The sequence below is a fragment of the Bombus vancouverensis genome, chromosome 8 (genome assembly GCF_051014615.1).
Source record: "Bombus vancouverensis nearcticus chromosome 8, iyBomVanc1_principal, whole genome shotgun sequence".
NCBI classification, from domain to species: domain Eukaryota; kingdom Metazoa; phylum Arthropoda; class Insecta; order Hymenoptera; family Apidae; genus Bombus; species Bombus vancouverensis.
Window position 1 is genome coordinate 17,629,076 of NC_134918.1, and position 19,111 is coordinate 17,648,186.

The window sequence follows — 19,111 nt, forward strand, 5'->3', positions numbered from 1 at the left end:
TCAAAGTAGGAAGAATATGCTACAAGTATCGTTTTATATGTAAAACAGGATAATATGTAAAACTTGTTACTGTACACCGACATTTTTGCTATTTTTATACTTTCGTTTAAAACAGCACGCTAAGAATATTCGATCGAATATTTTCGAACATGCTTTAAAACATGCTTTTATTTCACTAAATAACGTATAAGCTTAAACACAGAAGGTACACACCAAATATTATCGTCATAAATCACTCCTCTCGATGGAAAATAATCTTCTGCTTCTTCCATACGATGCCTGTTTTTTAAACGATATAAATGTTTTTTACAATCTCATCCATGATAAATAATTTTCACGATACTTAACATAATCTCGAAGTACGCACAAGTTGTGCTAATTTTTAAGTTTTTCAAGCAGGACGACAGTTTCTAAAAAAGCGACGTTCTCAATCTTTTTGTCGCGTCTCGACCCATTTTCCAAAATTAAATTTTATTCAACGATCCTTTCTTACATCGTTGTGTAACCTAATCTCAACCTAACCCCATTCGATGCATGAAAATCTAACCTAACAAAATCGGCAAATTCTTGAAAATCCGTTATTTATACAGTGTCTTTCGATCTAAACGGTGTAATTATAAGAACAAATTTATCGTAGGACCACTAAAATCACCTCAAAATATAAATTGTAGGCATAAAGCGACACAACACTTACATATCTGATGTACACTGATGTATCGTCTATATACATTGTTCGCCGATAGTCCACAAAACTGCCTGTGTCGTTTGTCCACTAGCACTGTGACAAGTACTCTGGTATACCTGTGTGTTGATGAGTCGAGGATGTGTTGGAGACGAAACACACGGATCGTTGTAATCTATCTTTATAAAAACGTGACTGTCGCCAAGCGGACTGTCCCTGTCGAATCCAGCGTAGACCAGGCTTTACCTTCGACCCGTGGAACGCCACGAGGACTACGGTTAAACAAATGGAACGCAGTGCGGTACAGATTGTAAATGGAGGACGCTTTTGCGAAACATCTGTGGGTTTCCTCTGGACACTGTGCGCTGTGTAAATTTCAAAGAGAAGAGAGCACGATAGGTGTTAATTTTTCGTACGATATGAGTAACGTTCATTCACTGGGAGACGTTCATTCACTGAACAGATCACCTTATGTAATTAGATGTCCATCTGTCAAATGCCTGTGTATCAAGTGATTTATATATCTTACTTTTACTATTTGCAGCATTTCTCGTTCCTTCCACCCTGATGGGTCAATTCTATAATTCATACAACCACATATTTATCTTAAAATTATTCCCGAATACTTTCTTCCTCAAATCTCGTATCTGCCTTACAGCTAACCTAGCTTTTTTTTAGCCTAAGTTGACTACGTGGTTCCTAGTACTTCCGCTTTTATCGAACGTAAAACTTTCGACCTCCTCTGTCCTCTCCTTACGAATTTGAAAAAAAGACGTTAAGAAAAATAGCTCCCAATATTAATAGTAATTTTGTGAACGGGAAAATTATCAGAATAAATATAAGACATAAGGAATAATATACAGAAACAAGTAAAAAACATGTAAACAACGTAAATACGAAATATGCATATGTTATTAAATATCACCTAGTTGATTATCACAGATAATTATTGAATATTAGATATAGTCACAAATATTAAAAGCGAAATGTATGCCAATATTAAGAAACATTGATTCTAGCGTTAATATCATTCTTTCGAGCAAAATATTATGCCCCCCATTCTAGTGTTTCAATCGACGTTAGGCCGCGCTTAACGACCTCTGTTACAAGATCATTTCCTGTCGCAAACATATACCAAAACAAGATAATCTTGTAGCGTATCGTTGTGCAATTGCCATTTCGCACTCCTATGTATTTCGTGGGATCCGAAGTTAACTGTAACCAGTAACGATTAAAAACCAGTAGTGTATCCAATGAAAGATACTTTTGGAACTATCAGAGCATAAAACTTGATGTTATGGTGTCACAGTCGAAGGTCAAAACTGAGAAGATCTGTTACAGAGAACGGTTAGAGGCAACGTGATATTTTTCTAACCTCATTTCATTGCGTGTTCCCGACCTTTCTTACTTTTACGACCTAGATCACTGCAGGATACTTAAAAAAGAAAGTAATATATATAAAAGTAATATAAAAAAAGTAACAGAAGGAAATATACTACAGTATCCCGTTTTAATAATATAAAGTTCACCTTGAGACCCTTTAGCGACTAAAGCGTAGACCGGAGATTAGTCTATCAATTAAACCGCCATTTTTCTTTATTTAATGACACATAGATGCTTTTTTTTAAAGAAGGAGGATACCATTCTTTTTCTGTCTGAGCCTGCTTTTTAAATGTATTCACAGTATTCAAGATTCCTATCGTATTTATTTACTTATATATTTATCTACTTATTTACTTACTTTTTATTTGTGTACTACACGCGATATTCGTCCGATAGGTTAGGATGACTTCCGGTTTATAACTTCCATGTATATACAGTAACAAACCGAACTATTACTACATATCAACTTACGTATGTCGTGAAAGTTTGTTTACATTTTGTAAATAACACGACTAAAATATTCTTTTCGTTTCTCAACTTACAATTCTCATAGCTCAAACTATGATACAATCAGCTATCTAAACGCTTAATGTTAGTGAATTTTAGTATTAGTGTCTTACAAAGGATGACATAGTAAAGAATATTTTGTCATATGCCCGAGTAGTTTCAATGTAAGATAAGGTAGACAAGTAGAAAAAAGAGATATGCGACGTTATATAATGAAATGGAAGCCAGCAAATCTTGTTTAATAATCTAGACTTTAGTCTTTGATAGAATAAGAAATGCAAAAGTTGTAACGATAGAGATTATGTAAGTTTTAAAAATATATAACGTGGTTTCCAACATTCATATAAGTATCTACACAGACATAATAGAACTGTATCGAACTGGGAACATATACAGGGTGGTTGGTAACTGGTGGTACAAGCGGAAAAGGGGTGATTCTACGCGAAAAAAGAAGTCGAAAATGTAGAATAAAAATTTTTTTTTAATTTTTTTTAAGTTTTCCATCGAGACAACGATCTACAGTGAGATAAGTTATAACATACCGCACGCGTACCGAGCGAAAATTCAAAGTGGATTTTCTCGAAAACAAAGCCTCGAACGAACAATTTTTATTCTATATTTTCGACTTCTTTTTTCGCGTAGAATCACTCCCTTTCCGTTTGTACCACCAGTTACCAACCACCCTGTATACGTATATTCACCTATTCTGTATTAATTCTAACGTTCCATTAAATTTTCTAATAGTATCTTCCTTAGCTTTTTACTTTTAGTTAGTTGGATTTATTTAATTGTATAATAATAATTGAACAAAATGATTAAATGAATAACTGTTAAATGAAATAGTAGAAAATAATAAAAAAGTATATATTTTATCGAACTTGTACAACTTTTATAAATACATTGGTTCTACAGAACTTTACAAAATGAAAAATGGTTTTCTGATAAAAGACGAGGTTTAATCAATTACAAATATTTGTAATATAAAAGTTATATGTGTATATTACTTCCATAGAACTCTACGAGAAAAAAAAAATTTTTTTTCGTAAAATAGAATTTGATCGGTTCTATGCTGTTTGGTAGAGGAGATAGGAGGAGGAAGAGAATAAATTTGCAAGAAATAAACAATGAAAAATTAGTCTGTTCGATTTGGATTTTCAACGAATGTCCGATTGAATATTATGATTTTCATCTTTTTGTCTCGGGAAAATTCAAGACTGTTTGTGTCCATTGTCTCCAGCCATTCGAAGGAATTTCAAAATACACAAGTTAATATTTGCAGTTGTTAAACAGAGGCAACAGGTATACATCTATCAGTAACTTTCATAATCTCAATTAAAAGAAAGAATTCAAATCATGCGAAGATCGTCAACACTATTAACTCGTTCTTTTTTTTTTTTTTTACTTCTAACTAGGAAAGAGATATGATTTATGATGATAAAATTCACGCAATACCGACACAGAAACTTTTTATGCCCATATATTCTGTGCATTGTACGAAACATTTAAAAATTTCATCAGCACTTCGACGCGATCCGACTATCGTGATTATTTTGGTGAAATTTAAAAGCCATGTGGAAATGCACGTAAAAATTACGAAATACTGACTTTGGTCTTGGCTGTTTGTTTGTTTTTTTTTTTTTGTAATTATCTCTTAATTCTCAGTTGTTATTATTTCTATCTTTCAATTTATATATCCTATCTCGTCTATCTGTAGAATATAGAACCTTTCGTAATACAGTTAATAGTTGAATTTACGAGTAAATATTTCCTTATCTATACACTCACGATCATAAATCAATTTGACACTAAATTCCAAATTTTACTACGATAAATATAAACATTTATGACTGAACGATTCTTTCAACAAAGTCTAAGAAGAAACATAGTTTCTTGTTTATTTTTATTGGTCCTTAGTTCACACGTGTAGCCATAAAGTAATCTCGAGACTATCTGCAAGTCACGCTTAAGAGCACACGTGTCTCTAAATCTCTGCATACCCGCAAACTCCATCTGCATCCAGCTATATTATAGACTGTAATGAATTTAAATTAATCTTTTAATTATCTTTCTATTCTACGCTTAATTATCTCCTTATCGCATTCCACATACTTTTTTTTTTCATTTATTTGTCATACTTGAGACCTTGTAGAGTCGTACACGTATGATTGATCGAATAAAAAGAGTTCTATGTGATTATTAATTTCTAAATAAGTATTTACCAGTATCGTCCAATTTTTATATTTATTACGCCAGTGAAGTAAGTACCAACCACCCTGTATAATAAAATAAAACCAAGTACCACGAGCATTGTGCCTATTCTATGCATTTTTGTATTCACGGAATTTCCTACAAATGTAAGGAAAAAATTCTGTACACGTTAAGAGACAACGATGAATTTTTCCACAAAGATCTAATCGCTGCAAATTTTCACCGCAAGCGACAAATAATTAATCTTTAAATCTGATCTACCAACTTGGGATATTTGTAATTGTCAAACGATCGTCAGTCAGATACCTTTGAATTGCCTTAAACGAACGCCCGTTATCTACTCGTTGATCGCTAATAACCACGCACGATGTCCGTATCTAATATAATTAGACTCGTGAATTTGAAAAGCTTCACGGACAACGTCTTCATACCTTAGATATCATAAAACCAGGCTACGTATCTGCAGACTATAAATATTTCGAAACTCGTTATTCACGGCCGCACGAAATACGTGACTTCGCGTCGGTAAAATTCATTTGAGAATTCGTTTTATAACGAAAGAAGAGGTGCCACGGTTCCATCAAATTTGCGAGTGCTTGTTCGTTTGGGACGCGTGCGCATAAGCTGTAAGATTAGCGCCGGTAAATCACCCGTCACGATCGCTTTTATTACCACTGCCGAGCAAAAGCTACAACCGTACCTCTAAATATAGCTGAAAAGCTGCAGCAGAGAGTCGAGGTTAAGCTTCGTTCACATTAGTCAAGATATACTCGAGTTCGAGCCATTTAAATTTGAGTAACCTAATTTTGAAAGGCTACCCAATAGAGAGTAAAACGGAAAGAGATTGTGTATGCGAGTGAATAAGAAAATGCAGGGTGTGTCGGTAATCGTGGCACGATCGACAAGGGAGGTTTCTACGTGAATATTATAAAGATGATCAATCGTTAAAATATTCAGTACGTACGTTTTACACTGTCGTTATATCGTTATTTCACACGGTTTGTTACTGAAAAAATTAAGTAATCAGTCGGTCGACTCAGTTTACTAAGTTGCTTGAAACTTGGCCGATTAACTAAGCTGGTTTAGGTCGGTACGATATCGATAAGTGGAAAATTGAAAATAACGCAACGTAACGTAGCAACTACTGCTTCTTTCGAGTCAGGGAACAACCGAAGAAACCTTGGTTTCATTTGAAAGTTCAAAAGCATATTTTAAACCAAGTAAGACGACAAATTTTGCATTTTTAGAAAATTTGAAAATATACAGGGTGGTTGGTAACTGGTGGTACAAGCGGAAAGGGGGTGATTCTACGCGAAAAAAGAAGTCGAAAATATAGAATAACAATTTTTCGTTCGAGGCTTTGTTTTCGAGAAAATCGACTTTGAATTTTCGCTCGGTACGCGTGAACTTTATCGCGTCTCGTTATAACGGATCTCACTGTAGATCGTTGTCTCGATGGAAATATTAAAAAAAAAATTAAAAAAAAAAATATTTTTATTCTATATTTTCAACTTCTTTCTTCGCGTAGTTACCACCAGTTACCAACCACCCTGTATGTAAAATATTCGAAATATAACACTCGCGTTATTTTATTTAGTGGATGATCCACATTTCTATATTGGTTCCATCTCTTTGGTCGTGTCGATCAAAATATAAATTTGCAAAAATATCCACAGCCTAATTATTACACAAATCTAGTGATTTAATTAACGAGAGTAGAAACTCGAAAAAACTATCATTTTCGTTAATACAATTTTACGTAATATCCGAGTAAAGTGAATGACAATTCCACGGTGATGAAGAGGTTTCAAGTTATTGAAATTTAGTACCCGATACAGGTGAGCTATTTTTGCCTGCGTGATATCGCTGCAGCTATATGTCTTCGTTTGTTTTCCTAGTTTAAAAACACCGAGGACAGACATATTATAATCGCAGCGATATCGCCCAGAGAAAAATCACTCGTCCGCATCGGCTCTTATATCGCTTAAATTCAGATAACTTGACCATTTTGAACGAAGCTTTAAGAAGCGTTTGAAACTCGTAGCGTAGATCGATGCGCATGCGCAACAACGACCAACGCGGATTCGAAGCAGATGTCACACTAAACGTTAAACGTCGTTGACGACCGTTTTCAACGGTCTGTCACGCGAGCCAAAGAACGCTGCACGTGAATCGCGTGTGCGATACGAAATTGCTTCGTGCGACGATAATTTCCTCTGGTCAATCTCGCTAACGCTATATAGCGATAGAAGCAAGTTCAGCATATACCGTAGCATCCTGTCTAACGCGACGAGGAAATTGCTATCGGCCTCGCGATGACATAATTTGAAAAATAAGGATAGAAACGGAACGCTTCTTAAGGAAATACGCAATAACGGAAGAAACGTTTTACAGTGACAAACATCGAACAGAAACTAAAATACGTTTCGCGACAGTCATGCAATTAAAATATATTCGTTATTCTGTCTATTAATAAAACTAATCTCCGATCAAACTTATTATTGGATAAGACCATATACTTCTCATAATTATATACGAGGGTCGGCTAGAAGGTAATATCTATTTACGTATCGAAGCCATATAAAACGATGGAATGTACTTGTAGAAGGTCACCTAGCTTCACGCTTTCCTGTTTAAATAACTAGTATCGTTGTAGTTTCGTACGTAACGACGATGCGAATTGAAAATCCCGCTGACGACGAAACGCGGTCTGTCGCGCTTTCCCGCTTTTTCGATGCTTTGAAAACGCTCGTTCAAGAGGAACGCACCCACGAACTGCATCAATTTACGGTAATAAGACTATGATCGAATCATTCGTAAGACTATGCGGGCATTCAATACTAAGGGTAAGGAAACTGTACGTAATCGCGAGCGTCCGGCCATTACATTGAATAACGCAAACAAACACATCGCTAATTATTAGGGGTTAGGTGAATCGAAGATATCGAATTTAACCAATTCGAACATCCCGTTTGTTCGTACGACCAATTTAAAGGGACGAGGCATCGAGTACGATGAAAGACGCCGCTCGCTGTACCCCTACTGTTTGATATTGCAGCATGTTGGCATGTTCGCTGTTCCAGCATTTCTTTGGACTTTGCCAGGCAACGGTATGTAACGCCGACTCTGTATACGTAGATACCCTGCGGATTGCGTCCGTAATACATACGTACGTCACAAGATGATGGAAAGGTGTAGGAAAACGAACAAATGACCGGTGGTAGGCTGTAAAGAAAGAACAAAATATCGTTAGTGGAAGCTATTCATTTTTCGAGATCTTTGATCTTAGGTATCTCGCAACATGCAAATAACCCGTAACTACTCATCGTTGAGTTATGATGTTTGGAACGTCGCGTCGGAAGCAGCGAAAAATAATCTTCCGTTACGCGTTCCAGCATATTTTCCTTGACAAATTGAGCAACTTTCGGTTCGTCCCTTTTTTTTTAATACACCAGTTTCTTTCTTTTTTTTTAAATAACCGAACGAAGTTGTTAACTGAATTTTTAAGAAGCGTGTCTGATTTGGTATTGCTAATACCATGGTATTTTTAATCTTCTTTTAATAATTGATAATTGTAATTGCGCGAAAATCAAATTTTTGAAAATTGAAAATATTTATTTATTACGTAGGTGAATTTGAAAAATAGGAAGAAATCTTTCATAAATTATGGAAAACGATGTAAAAATATGAAACACCATGAGTAGTAGGTGCGAATATTTTGGCCCTGCAACTTTCAAAATTATTTTTACAACAAAATTACCGTTACAAGGGAGAGAAGGATATCGCGAGTTTACTTCTTATCGGAAAAAGTTTCCATAGCCTAGAAATTTCTCTAGAGAAATCGTGGTTTCCGCTTCAAACCATAATTAAATTTCGTTCCTGCTTATTTTTTATATTTAATTACTGTCTTGTGACTGTGGTTGAAAGCTGATAAATACGGGAAATTATGATTTCTCAGGAAATGGACAATCGATATGTATTTTTAATGACAATTTAAAAAGTGTGTGGCACCTTTTGCACGTGTTCTTTTGTTTTTCATGAGAAAAATAGCTTTATTTCAACCACGTAACTCGTACAAGTTGCAGAAGTAAAAAGATTGTTTCGCAGTGGCCTCGTATTCTTGCAATGCAATGCGATTTTTCAATCCTTGAGCATAGAAATATAAAAACTGGATAATTTCTAGGATTTCTTATTCAAAGAAAGGTGTTTTTTTTTTAGAACAAGGAAATTGTTACAGCAGTTTTTTTAATTTTATTGTTTTGTTAAATTTATCAAAGATTTTTGCAAGACGATCTCCGATTCTCAATTGTAGCAACAACTTTTCGTTTGAATGTTATCTTCATCAACATTTGTATAAAATTCTATACATTTTTGTATAATTCTATACGTATTCATCCAATGTATATTAAAATTCTGTATTACAGAAACAGAGAACGTCCTTATACCAAATTCAATTTAATTTAGTTTACAATTAACATAAAAATTTCAAAGTCTGTTATCTCATATTACGGAAGCCAAATTTTTCGAAATTTATTTAGTCGGACTTACGCGCGTAACTGTTTCTCTATTAAGACTCGCTTCTCTGTAAATCTCGCGGTTAACGAGAGAGAATTGCAATAAGCGCGTAATAGCAACGAGAAAACTAGCAAGCCAATTACATATTTTAAAATGTATTAAAAAACCTTGCCTATGACGTCAAGCGATATAGACGCTGCTTCAACCGCGTATATTTATTTTTACCGCCAAAACTTAAGACGTCTTAACCTTTCTTTTGTTTCTTGCGTTTCGAGCAAGCTGTTTGCTGATATGTTAATGCATTTTGCGAGCAAAATACTAAAGTCACCCCGCATCTGCGTCACGAGCTGCGATTCATTCTCACAACTTGCTGTCGATAGGTGAACATCCAGGTTTTTTCCTCGAAATAAATACGATCCCTGGTCCGTTGCAGTTTTCGACTTTTTTCCCTCGTATCTCGATCTCGCCTCGGTTTAACTTTTTCGAGGTTAACCGGTGTGTAAAAGATAGATTTCAAAGTAACTTTTGCCATAATTCGTCTGACGTCGTTGAGACGTCATTTGAGACGTATATCGGGATGTACGGTTCCACGATAAATAAAAGAATCATTGGACACCATAACACCTTGGCATTGAATTACTTGATATTGTAATTTTTAATTTCGTTGAATTTTCTTATTAATCTCTGTCACGGAGAAGATATAAAATGAAGTTAGACATGTTAAATTTGAATAACCTAACTTCGTTCAACTTACTTTTCATTAATTATGTTTAACTTAGAGTTACGGTTATTATTGTTATTGTTATTATTAATTCTAACTTTTCACATGGACATCTACATTTCTGGTATCCTTAATTACTGCATTTTAACTTTATCGAATGATCGTATAATTGCTATGACGATAAATAATGCAAGATTTACATCACATGGTAATTACATATCGTGTATCCTAGGAAAAAACTCCATAAATGATACAGCATTTTACTTAAGCTTATCGTTCAATATAATTTACTAATGAATTACTGCGTAATTTACCCCCAAGATCTTAATTCATTCTCCGAAAATCGTGAAACTCCTATATATACTATGTATACGTGTGTGTACGTTGTATTTGTTGTTTATAGGTGTACTTGTAGATTTACGATGCAACGATATAATTATTGGTTTTCATTGAAAATGGAATATTTTGAATAATTAAAAAATTAAATACAGTCGAGTTTGTAGCTAGTTAATCAAATAATTAGTGTTACGAAGAATTAACGGAAACATTAATTTTTCTTGGTAATTTAATTCGTTATGTCTTTTATTTTTATCACGCCTTTGTTCGAATTCCTTGTATTTATACAAAATTTCTTTCTCGTAATGACGTGTCTAACCATCGACCACGGACAATAAAAGTTCGCGCTCCTTAGTTCCAGACAAAGGAATCGTAAAAAGCGCAGCGCTTTTTGCTATTAATCCTCATTTTCAAACGCGTAACAGGATATCTATGAATCACCGCGTGTCGAATTACCGAGTGTCAGAGATTAAGAGAAACTTAACACGAGATCCAAACACCGAATGATAAATGCCGTACATGAAGATTACGCATAATATATCTTAGCGCGTCGTAGATAATTTGTGGTGTTTCGAAAAAGATTTATAAACTATCGCGCGAGTAAATAAAGAGTTCTATCGACCTAACAGATATTTATGGTAATTATCGGTATCTCGTCCACCTGACCGATTTCGATAATTTTTGAATACGTTGTAGAAATTAACATTTTAGACAACTTTTTCTCATACGTGTAACCGACGCATCGACCTTGATTTCCGAGATATTCGCAAAAAAACTGCCGGTACCGCTACAGCGAATTCTACATATATATATATATGTATCTAACAAATAATCTATGGCAGGTGTTTGAATACACGCGTGAGTCACTGTAGATATTCGGTGTAGTTTCCAAAACATAAACAAGGTTTGCATTTACTGCAAAAGCAGAAATCAAGCTCGAGTTTGAACGATGGGTTTCTTTATTAAACTTGTTGATCTATGCGGGTAACAGTCTGTTTAACTTCTCTCATAAACGTCTGGTAGATTAATCAAACATTTTAAAATGATCGAAGTCACAGTGTATTTCGAACGAAAATAACTGCATCTTGACTGCTGATAGCTGAACGAGAGGAACGGCTGGAACAATGAATAAGAACTGGAATTGAATGAACTGGCGAAATAGGGCAATTTTTCTTGAAATTATGGCGCGTAATCTCTCAATATACATACATATTGCGGCACAGTGTTACCATCAGAGTATATTTAGACTTAACGGATTTTCCCGTATGCGCATTCTGTGAAAATATCCATGCAATCTAGCACGGGTAGACCGTACCTTGTGCTAGATTATTCCTATGTTTCGAATATGTACAATGATAAATATATATTATTACATTTATAATAATAAAGAATTTATAGGTTAATTTTCAAAAATCAAAGACCGAAACAAAACCTTTTATTACCTAGGTTTCATCTTCTTAACTATGTTCATAACAATGTGAATTTGCATAAATATCCGCTGTTTATTAATAACGTAGAATAACGAAACTTTACGAAACTCGTTTGTAAAATCATTGATAAATTTCGTTTCTTTCTTATCGTTTCAGAATTGCGTCACATTTATTATACATGAATGGTTGGAGATTCGCCAGACATCGTCGGAGAAGGATCGATTTCAGATCTAGGAGATCTAGAGGGATGGTGGAATAATCATGCGATAGTGGTCTGGAGTTTCGCCCTTTTTGGCTGTTTCTTACTCAATGTCATACTTCTACTGGCATTCCTCGTACGTCCGTCGCTACGGACCATTTCCAACAGGTTATTCTTCGTTTTATTATCGTACTAATATGACAGAACCGTGTTATATTATATCGTAATAGCATATTATATTATTAGACTGCAGATAATCATGCAAAAAGAAAAATACATATTTCTTAATTACACCATATCACGTCAAGATCCATATAAAAACAGAATTGGATGTATTGCGATATTATTAGGTGACAAGGAACACATTGTTTCTGTTTCCAGGTTTGTCATGAACCTAACCGTGTCAAACCTGTTGGTCTGTGCCATCATGAACCCCCTACTAATAATGGACGCTGTTTCAACGTCTTCCAACTCCTCCATACTCGACTCTGCACCTGTACTGAATATTTGTTCAATGTCAGAGGGAGCAATGGCGGTAGTAACAACATCTTCGGTCTTCTCGGTCCTGTTAATCGCTGTGGATCAATACTTTGCCGTGATGGATCCTCTACGTTACCGTGCTCGTGTGGACAAACTGAAATGCGGCATTCTAATCCTCTCCACCTGGATGATCTCCATAGTTTTCGGCTTTCTCGCTTTCTTCAACTCAAATCCTCAAAGTCTTTGGCTTTTCTGCATCTCCAAAGAACAAAATTCCGTAAGTTTCTCCACAGAATCGACTCTCACAGTATTGGAGAACAAAACCAATAACAACGAGCTCAATACCAGTGCAATTCCTGAAACAGTGGAAACTGTTAGTCTCAGTGACGACATAGATCTCATAGAGAATACTACTGTGATCTTTGATACGCTTATAGACGATACAATCACTTATGGCTTTATTTATGCCATTGTTTATACCATATTTGCTTATTTCATCCCATTCATTGCCGTCTGCTGGATCTATGTCACTATTTACGTGGCTGCACATAGAAATTCGGAAAGAGCTAGAAGAAGTGGCTCTAGGCCTATATTATCTTCGGCAAGCTTTAGCGAAGAGCAGAATGGCCCTTTGAGGAACCAACGTCTTCAGACGGATACTGTAGAGGATATTAGAAAGTTACCTAAGATATCAAGTTTGTCTTCGATTGACGAGACCAGCGAGACTATGCAACCCACTGGTCAGTTGTCTAGAAGGCGGTCCTTTGCTTCTTCTATAGATATGGATGCATCTTCTCCACCCGAAGAAGCGGAGGATAAAAAGCCTTCTAGAATTGTTTTTACGGTTGGTCCACAGAGAGTCGAAGTCTCTCAATCTACAAATGAAGAAAACTATATTAATGATAATTTAAGCAATTGTAATTCGGTAATGGAGAAAGATGCCAGGGAGAGTAAGTGTCAGGATTTGCAGAAGCAAGATTTGCAAACTTCGGGATACGAAGAGACGAAAGAATCGTCTAGAGATCTAAAAGAGCACAAACAGGTGAATAATTGGATCTCAAAAAGTTTTATCGACGAGAGCAGTGATTCTGAGGAAGAAACTCACTTTGAATGCTTCGATAAAAAATTCTCACCTCTCTGTAACTATTCTTCGAATTTATTCCAAGAATCACTGCAAGTCTCTGAAATTATCAAAGAAGAAAATAATGAAAGCAAACAGAACGATATTAACAACGATCGGAAAGAAGAACATTTGGTGCAAGTAGAAGTCGAGTTGAAGAACCAAATATTGAGTCAAGAAGACTCTGAATTATCAGTGAATTTTTCAGAAACGAGGCCCAACCGTAGGTTATCGTCGTCCTTGAATAAAGACGCTTCTCTATCTCATACATATGAAAACAGTAACAAGACTGAAAAGACTAACGGTAGCAGCGTTACAGAATCGTCCTCGTGTTTGCTAACACCAATAGTGACAATAACCCCAGCGCCAAGCAAGAACGACAACCTGCATCGTGTTTCGAGCGTGAGGAGCACCTCGAGTTACATACACTCTCTAAAGGACAGGATAAGCAATGGTTCTATATTTAGGCACAGAGAGGAGACGAGGGCGGCGCGAATAAGTGCTCTGGTGATCGTGATGGGTCTGATCTGCTGGTCGCCGTACGTGATATTACTGGTAATGAAGAATCTACCTCGATCCACTGACCAACATTTGCCCCATAAATACGACGTGTTGGCCTCCAGCCTCTTGATCTTGGCCGCGTATATCAGCCCACTGTTGTTCGGCTATAGATCAAAAAGAGTGAAACGCGAGTTAAGAAGGTTCTTCTGCTTCAGGAGAGAATTATCTTATAAGAACAATAGAAGCTTAATGGCTAAAAAGGTGTTGAGGAGGAGACACAGTAGTAATCTCAGTCATTTTGAGATGGATCATAAGTATAATATATTCAGTTGCATGTATGGGAAGAATCGATGGCCCAAGGAGAAGGTTCAATTTGTCCAAGTACCAGACACGGCGCTAGCTGTGGAAACTTGCAGGAGTAGCTTCTCTAGCGGAGCCAGTACTCAGATCTCCAGCACCTCGACGGAGGAATGTTGAGATCCGTGATGTTCCTGACTTAATCATGTTCATAGGCTTCTTTTTATATTGGAGATGGTTTTTGTGGAGTACTTAATGCGCAGTTAATTGTGTGCAGGTGTTTCAGTTGGTTTTAGATGAGATGTTGATAGGTTTTGAGTGAACAAGTAGAATTGGTTATATTGAGTGATTTGAAGAAACAGTCGAGTGATTTAGAGAAATAGAGCCACTAATATTTTAATAATAATAATAGGTTGGAAAAGAAAGAAATCTTTAACTACAGATTGTTCATCTCTGGAATCTCTTTGATAGAGAACGTTAAAAACATTACCAGTTGAATATTTTCAATACTTAAAAATATATATGTCATTAAAAACACTAACTATATTAAATTTTAATAGTATAGAGATTAAGTTCTCAAGTAAGAGTCTGTAATTAAGGATTGCTCTTGAAGGAAATTGAGACGTATAGAGATTTTATTTCAAGACGGATATCTGTTTAGTTTTTTTTTTTTAAATAAACAATGTTCTGTCTATCTATATCCAATTTTAATACTTTGAAAGAAACTCTCTTCATAGAAAGAAATCATACTCACATTGAAAAATGATTGATTTAATAGAATATTGGTGCTAATGATAGAAAAGTGGTTGTTGATATACTGTGCAGAAATAACTTCAATTTTTAAACAAGATATAAACTGCAGTCATTACAACCATTTGACTCAAAACTATAAAAATATATTATCTAAAACTATAAAAATTATAAAAATATATATTCGACACTCTTTGTTGTAAATGAAGTTTGAACCAGGTAATGGTTAAAGTCCACAATTTATTACAAGAAAGAAAGAAAAACTGCATTCATACTTTGATCATCAGAGAATATTTTTCTAAAAAAAAGATCGTAAAATAAATGTTATTTTACTTATAATAACAAATATCTTCTTAGATGTATTTAACTCTTCAGAAAATTTTTTTTTAGAGAATATTTTCCTTCGATGAAAAGTAAAATTAAATGTAAAATATAATTTAAATTCAGATCTATGCAAATGGCCAAATAACAGAGAAATGTTTTTAACATTGTATCTACTTACCAAATCTTTACAATAGTAAAATATGCTTGTAATTTCCCTATGTGTTAACTATAAATAACTTTAAATTATTTCTGTACATAAATCATGAAAGTTTAGTAAAATAATTATAAGTTATTTTGTAAGACAATTATAAATGAAAACAAAAGAAGTGTATTATTCTATTGAGAAAGGGAAATTAAATTATACAGTCTTTCTATAGATGTAATCAATATCAATAAACATTTCTTTTGAAATTAGAAAATAACTGGTGACAGGAATATTAGGAAGGAGTATCTATAAATGAATACAGATCATGCACAATTAGTATTTAGAAGAATCAATGTGAAAATTCAGCAAATGAAACCAATGAGTATACATAAGTACACATTAAAACAATTAAGCGTGAAAATGATATACAGTCAGTTACAAAATTCTTGGTATGCTCTATAAAAAGACTAGTTTTTATTAAAATAAAACATCTTCATCACATTCTTATTTATGAATATAATTTACATGATTTATATTCACATTTACATTTTATAGTTCTATATATTCTCATATATGGAATAAAAATACTTCATTAAATTAATAAAAACAAAATATATTTAATATATCTTAATAATATATTAGATTTAAAAATGATACTATATTAAATATACATCTTTGTTATTAGGGCGTGTGAGAACTTTTGTGACTGATTGTACTTTTCTAAAAGTGAAATGTTCGGGTAAATCGAACATAATAATTTAATTCGGTGGAAAACAAACTGAAGAACCATTCTGCAGTATAACAAACAACTAATTCCTAATTCCTGTAACGAGTCTATAAATAATAATAAGCTAGTTATAAGATAAAAAGCGCGAATTAGTCAGTATACACAGAATCATACTTGTCAGTCATATATGATTCCTTTAATACACAGAGATGAATATGTGTAAGACATAACATTATGTTTGTTCCACTAATTATTCGTACTACTTTTTCAATGAGATGTCAATAGTATTATCTAGGTATGTATATACGTATACATACATATATGTAAGGTATTTAATGTTTATGTAACATTGGATTATGTTATTTATAGGAGTAAATTAATAATACTGTCAACGAGGCTGTACAGAAGATATATAGATCCTCATGTTTGTTCAAGTGATGATATCCACATTTTGCGTCATGATATCTGTAAAATATCAGGAGTTATATGCGTTGTTCTGTTCACAATCATAATTATATATATGTATATATATATATATCATATGTACAATCTACATATATAGCAGAGATCATAGCTATTAACTAAGTAACACAATAACTAATTGAAACTTATCACATACTATTAATGATACCTAAAATAGTATTGCAAAGAAATCTATATTTTTATTCATTGAATTTATTAACCTGAATCGGTTAACTAATGAAATTAAAATTTAAATCATTCAGGAATGGAGAAATTGTTGAAATTGAATGTTTTAATTACTATATAGAAATCCGCAGATACATAGAAAGTTCTTGGCCAATCATATTCTTACACAAATTCATATTTTTATGGTGGAATTTAAATATGGGCATTTATTGCATTCACTAAATATTATTATAGGTACTTTATCTTGTATGTTTTCTGTATATTATGTTTTATAATATATTATATAATATATTATAATATATTATGTTTATTCTATACATTTCTGAATTTTCCAATTTTCTCTCTTTAAATCTCATTGCCAGTACAATACTTGTGGTCTCTACTATATCTCATAGCACAGATCATATGATTGAATCGTTTCACAGACATACAATAACGAAGTTGTCAGGTGAAGTGTTGGTACACAAGACACTTTTTACATCTCTTGTGTATCCAATGACACTTCACATAAAACGTTCACTGTAACAAGTTTTGTTATTACAGAACTATTCAGTGATGTACAATATGCAACACTTGAATAAATTATATATGTGTTTATTACCGATATAAACGAAGATCACATAGGAAAAATATGACAAATTCATTTTTGTTGATATCGTGATTTTTAAATTACGGACACTTATGTCCATGATTCATACTTTCGCAAATTCGATTTAGAAAATGGAATCTAGATAGACATTATTTTTGACTTTTAAGTACTATAATTATACTATATTTTGAATATTTTATTTCTCTGTATTTTGCACTTTCAAATTTCCTATAAATGCATAATTTGAATGTCACTTATAGAGTAACTAAAAATACTTTTGCAGTCGAACTTCAGGAACTCGAATTTCAAGGGAAAAGCTAAAATCTTTGACCTATGGAGACTATGTCGAATTTTATTTTTCGCGAAGTTTAAGAGAAATTTAACGAGCGAAAACGGTTTAAAAATGTTTTGATTAATATTTTTCGAATTGTAGAGGCTCGAAGAAAAAGGAATTCATCTTTCAAAGATGGACTATCTATTTGGAATTTAGAAAAGTGAATAGCAGTTTAACTTATATAGGTTGTATTTGTGAGACGTGCGCAGGTGGAGCGGGGGTCAGGAGAGCATGGTGAATGCAGGTTGATTAGGTTACGGTATTTCATTATAAGATGTAGATACGTATATACCTGTTACTTCGAGGTGTAATCAAATTTTTATTTATAGATCCCATTTTTATCTATTTTATGAAGGTTTTTAAGTTAAAGAAGTTCGAGGTATCGAAGTTTGACTATATAAACAGTTCTAGGTATATAATATGTGTAGAGTGCAGACTTCTATGCAAATCATATTTTTATGAATTCAACCGAAGGAATGGAAATTAAATAGAAAATTGTTCTATCCACTAAATATCATGATTAGCGCTTTACTTTGATGTATTATATATTTCTGCATATTTTGTCTATTTTGTATTGTATTATTTTCATATAAATGCATAAATATCCACAAGCTAAATATGGATTTGTTTGGTAACATGCGTTTGGTTAACAGCATATTGAATTCAAAATGAAAGCGTGACTTACTATGTTTTTCCCTTGTGGTTTTCAAATTTCGAAGTATTTTCGCCAGTGAACGTGTACATATGTAAATATGTAATATACACACCTTCAACACACGCAACAATAATATTTCATGACAAGTTTTTTGAGCCTTGAAGTAATCGAGGATAGTTTCTCTGAACTATTTTGTACATTACAAATAAAGGATAATTTTTTATTTATATTAAATAATCTGTACATAAAAGAAATGATTTGATGATGAATCTTGGTATAAGTATATTTGTTGTGTATCGTGTGTTACACAGTTGGTGCGACGTGTGTGTTTTCGAAATATGTATTTTTATATATCTGTCGAGACGCGTAAATACATGTATGTATATTCAATAGGCTGTTTTTAAAATACAGTGAAAAATAAAAATTATTCTTCTGGCTTATTATTTTTATCAAGTATAAACTGTAGAAGTACTTACATCTCTCCACTGAATAAGGTAGAGTTATTTCAGTCAAACTAAGCAATTTGTCATTCATTAAATTGATTATAAGCAATTTTTTGC

The 19,111-nt window shown here is 33.6% G+C and overlaps 1 protein-coding gene and 1 long non-coding RNA gene across 3 annotated transcripts in view; one reads left to right on the forward strand and one right to left on the reverse strand.

The window, feature by feature from the left end:
• LOC117159596 (uncharacterized) overlaps nt 1–18,978 on the forward strand; it is a 40,104-nt gene extending 21,126 nt beyond the window's left edge. Inside the window, exons 2-3 of the mRNA XM_033339576.2 lie at nt 11,939–12,149; nt 12,363–18,978. Of these exons, the coding sequence (XP_033195467.2) occupies nt 11,965–12,149; nt 12,363–14,559 (2,382 nt within the window). The 5' untranslated portion in view covers nt 11,939–11,964 and the 3' untranslated portion in view covers nt 14,560–18,978. The remainder of the gene's footprint in view (nt 1–11,938; nt 12,150–12,362) is intronic.
• Nucleotides 11,289–11,944, reverse strand: LOC143302989 (uncharacterized). 2 transcript variants are annotated; one of them, XR_013058911.1, is made up of 3 exons: nt 11,795–11,944; nt 11,562–11,684; nt 11,289–11,468 (listed from the first exon to the last, which is right to left on the reverse strand). It is a non-coding gene; the product is annotated as an uncharacterized LOC143302989 (long non-coding RNA). The 2 variants fall into 2 exon arrangements; XR_013058910.1 differs by having other exon boundaries at nt 11,289–11,684.
• Nucleotides 18,979–19,111: the final 133 nt, after the last annotated feature.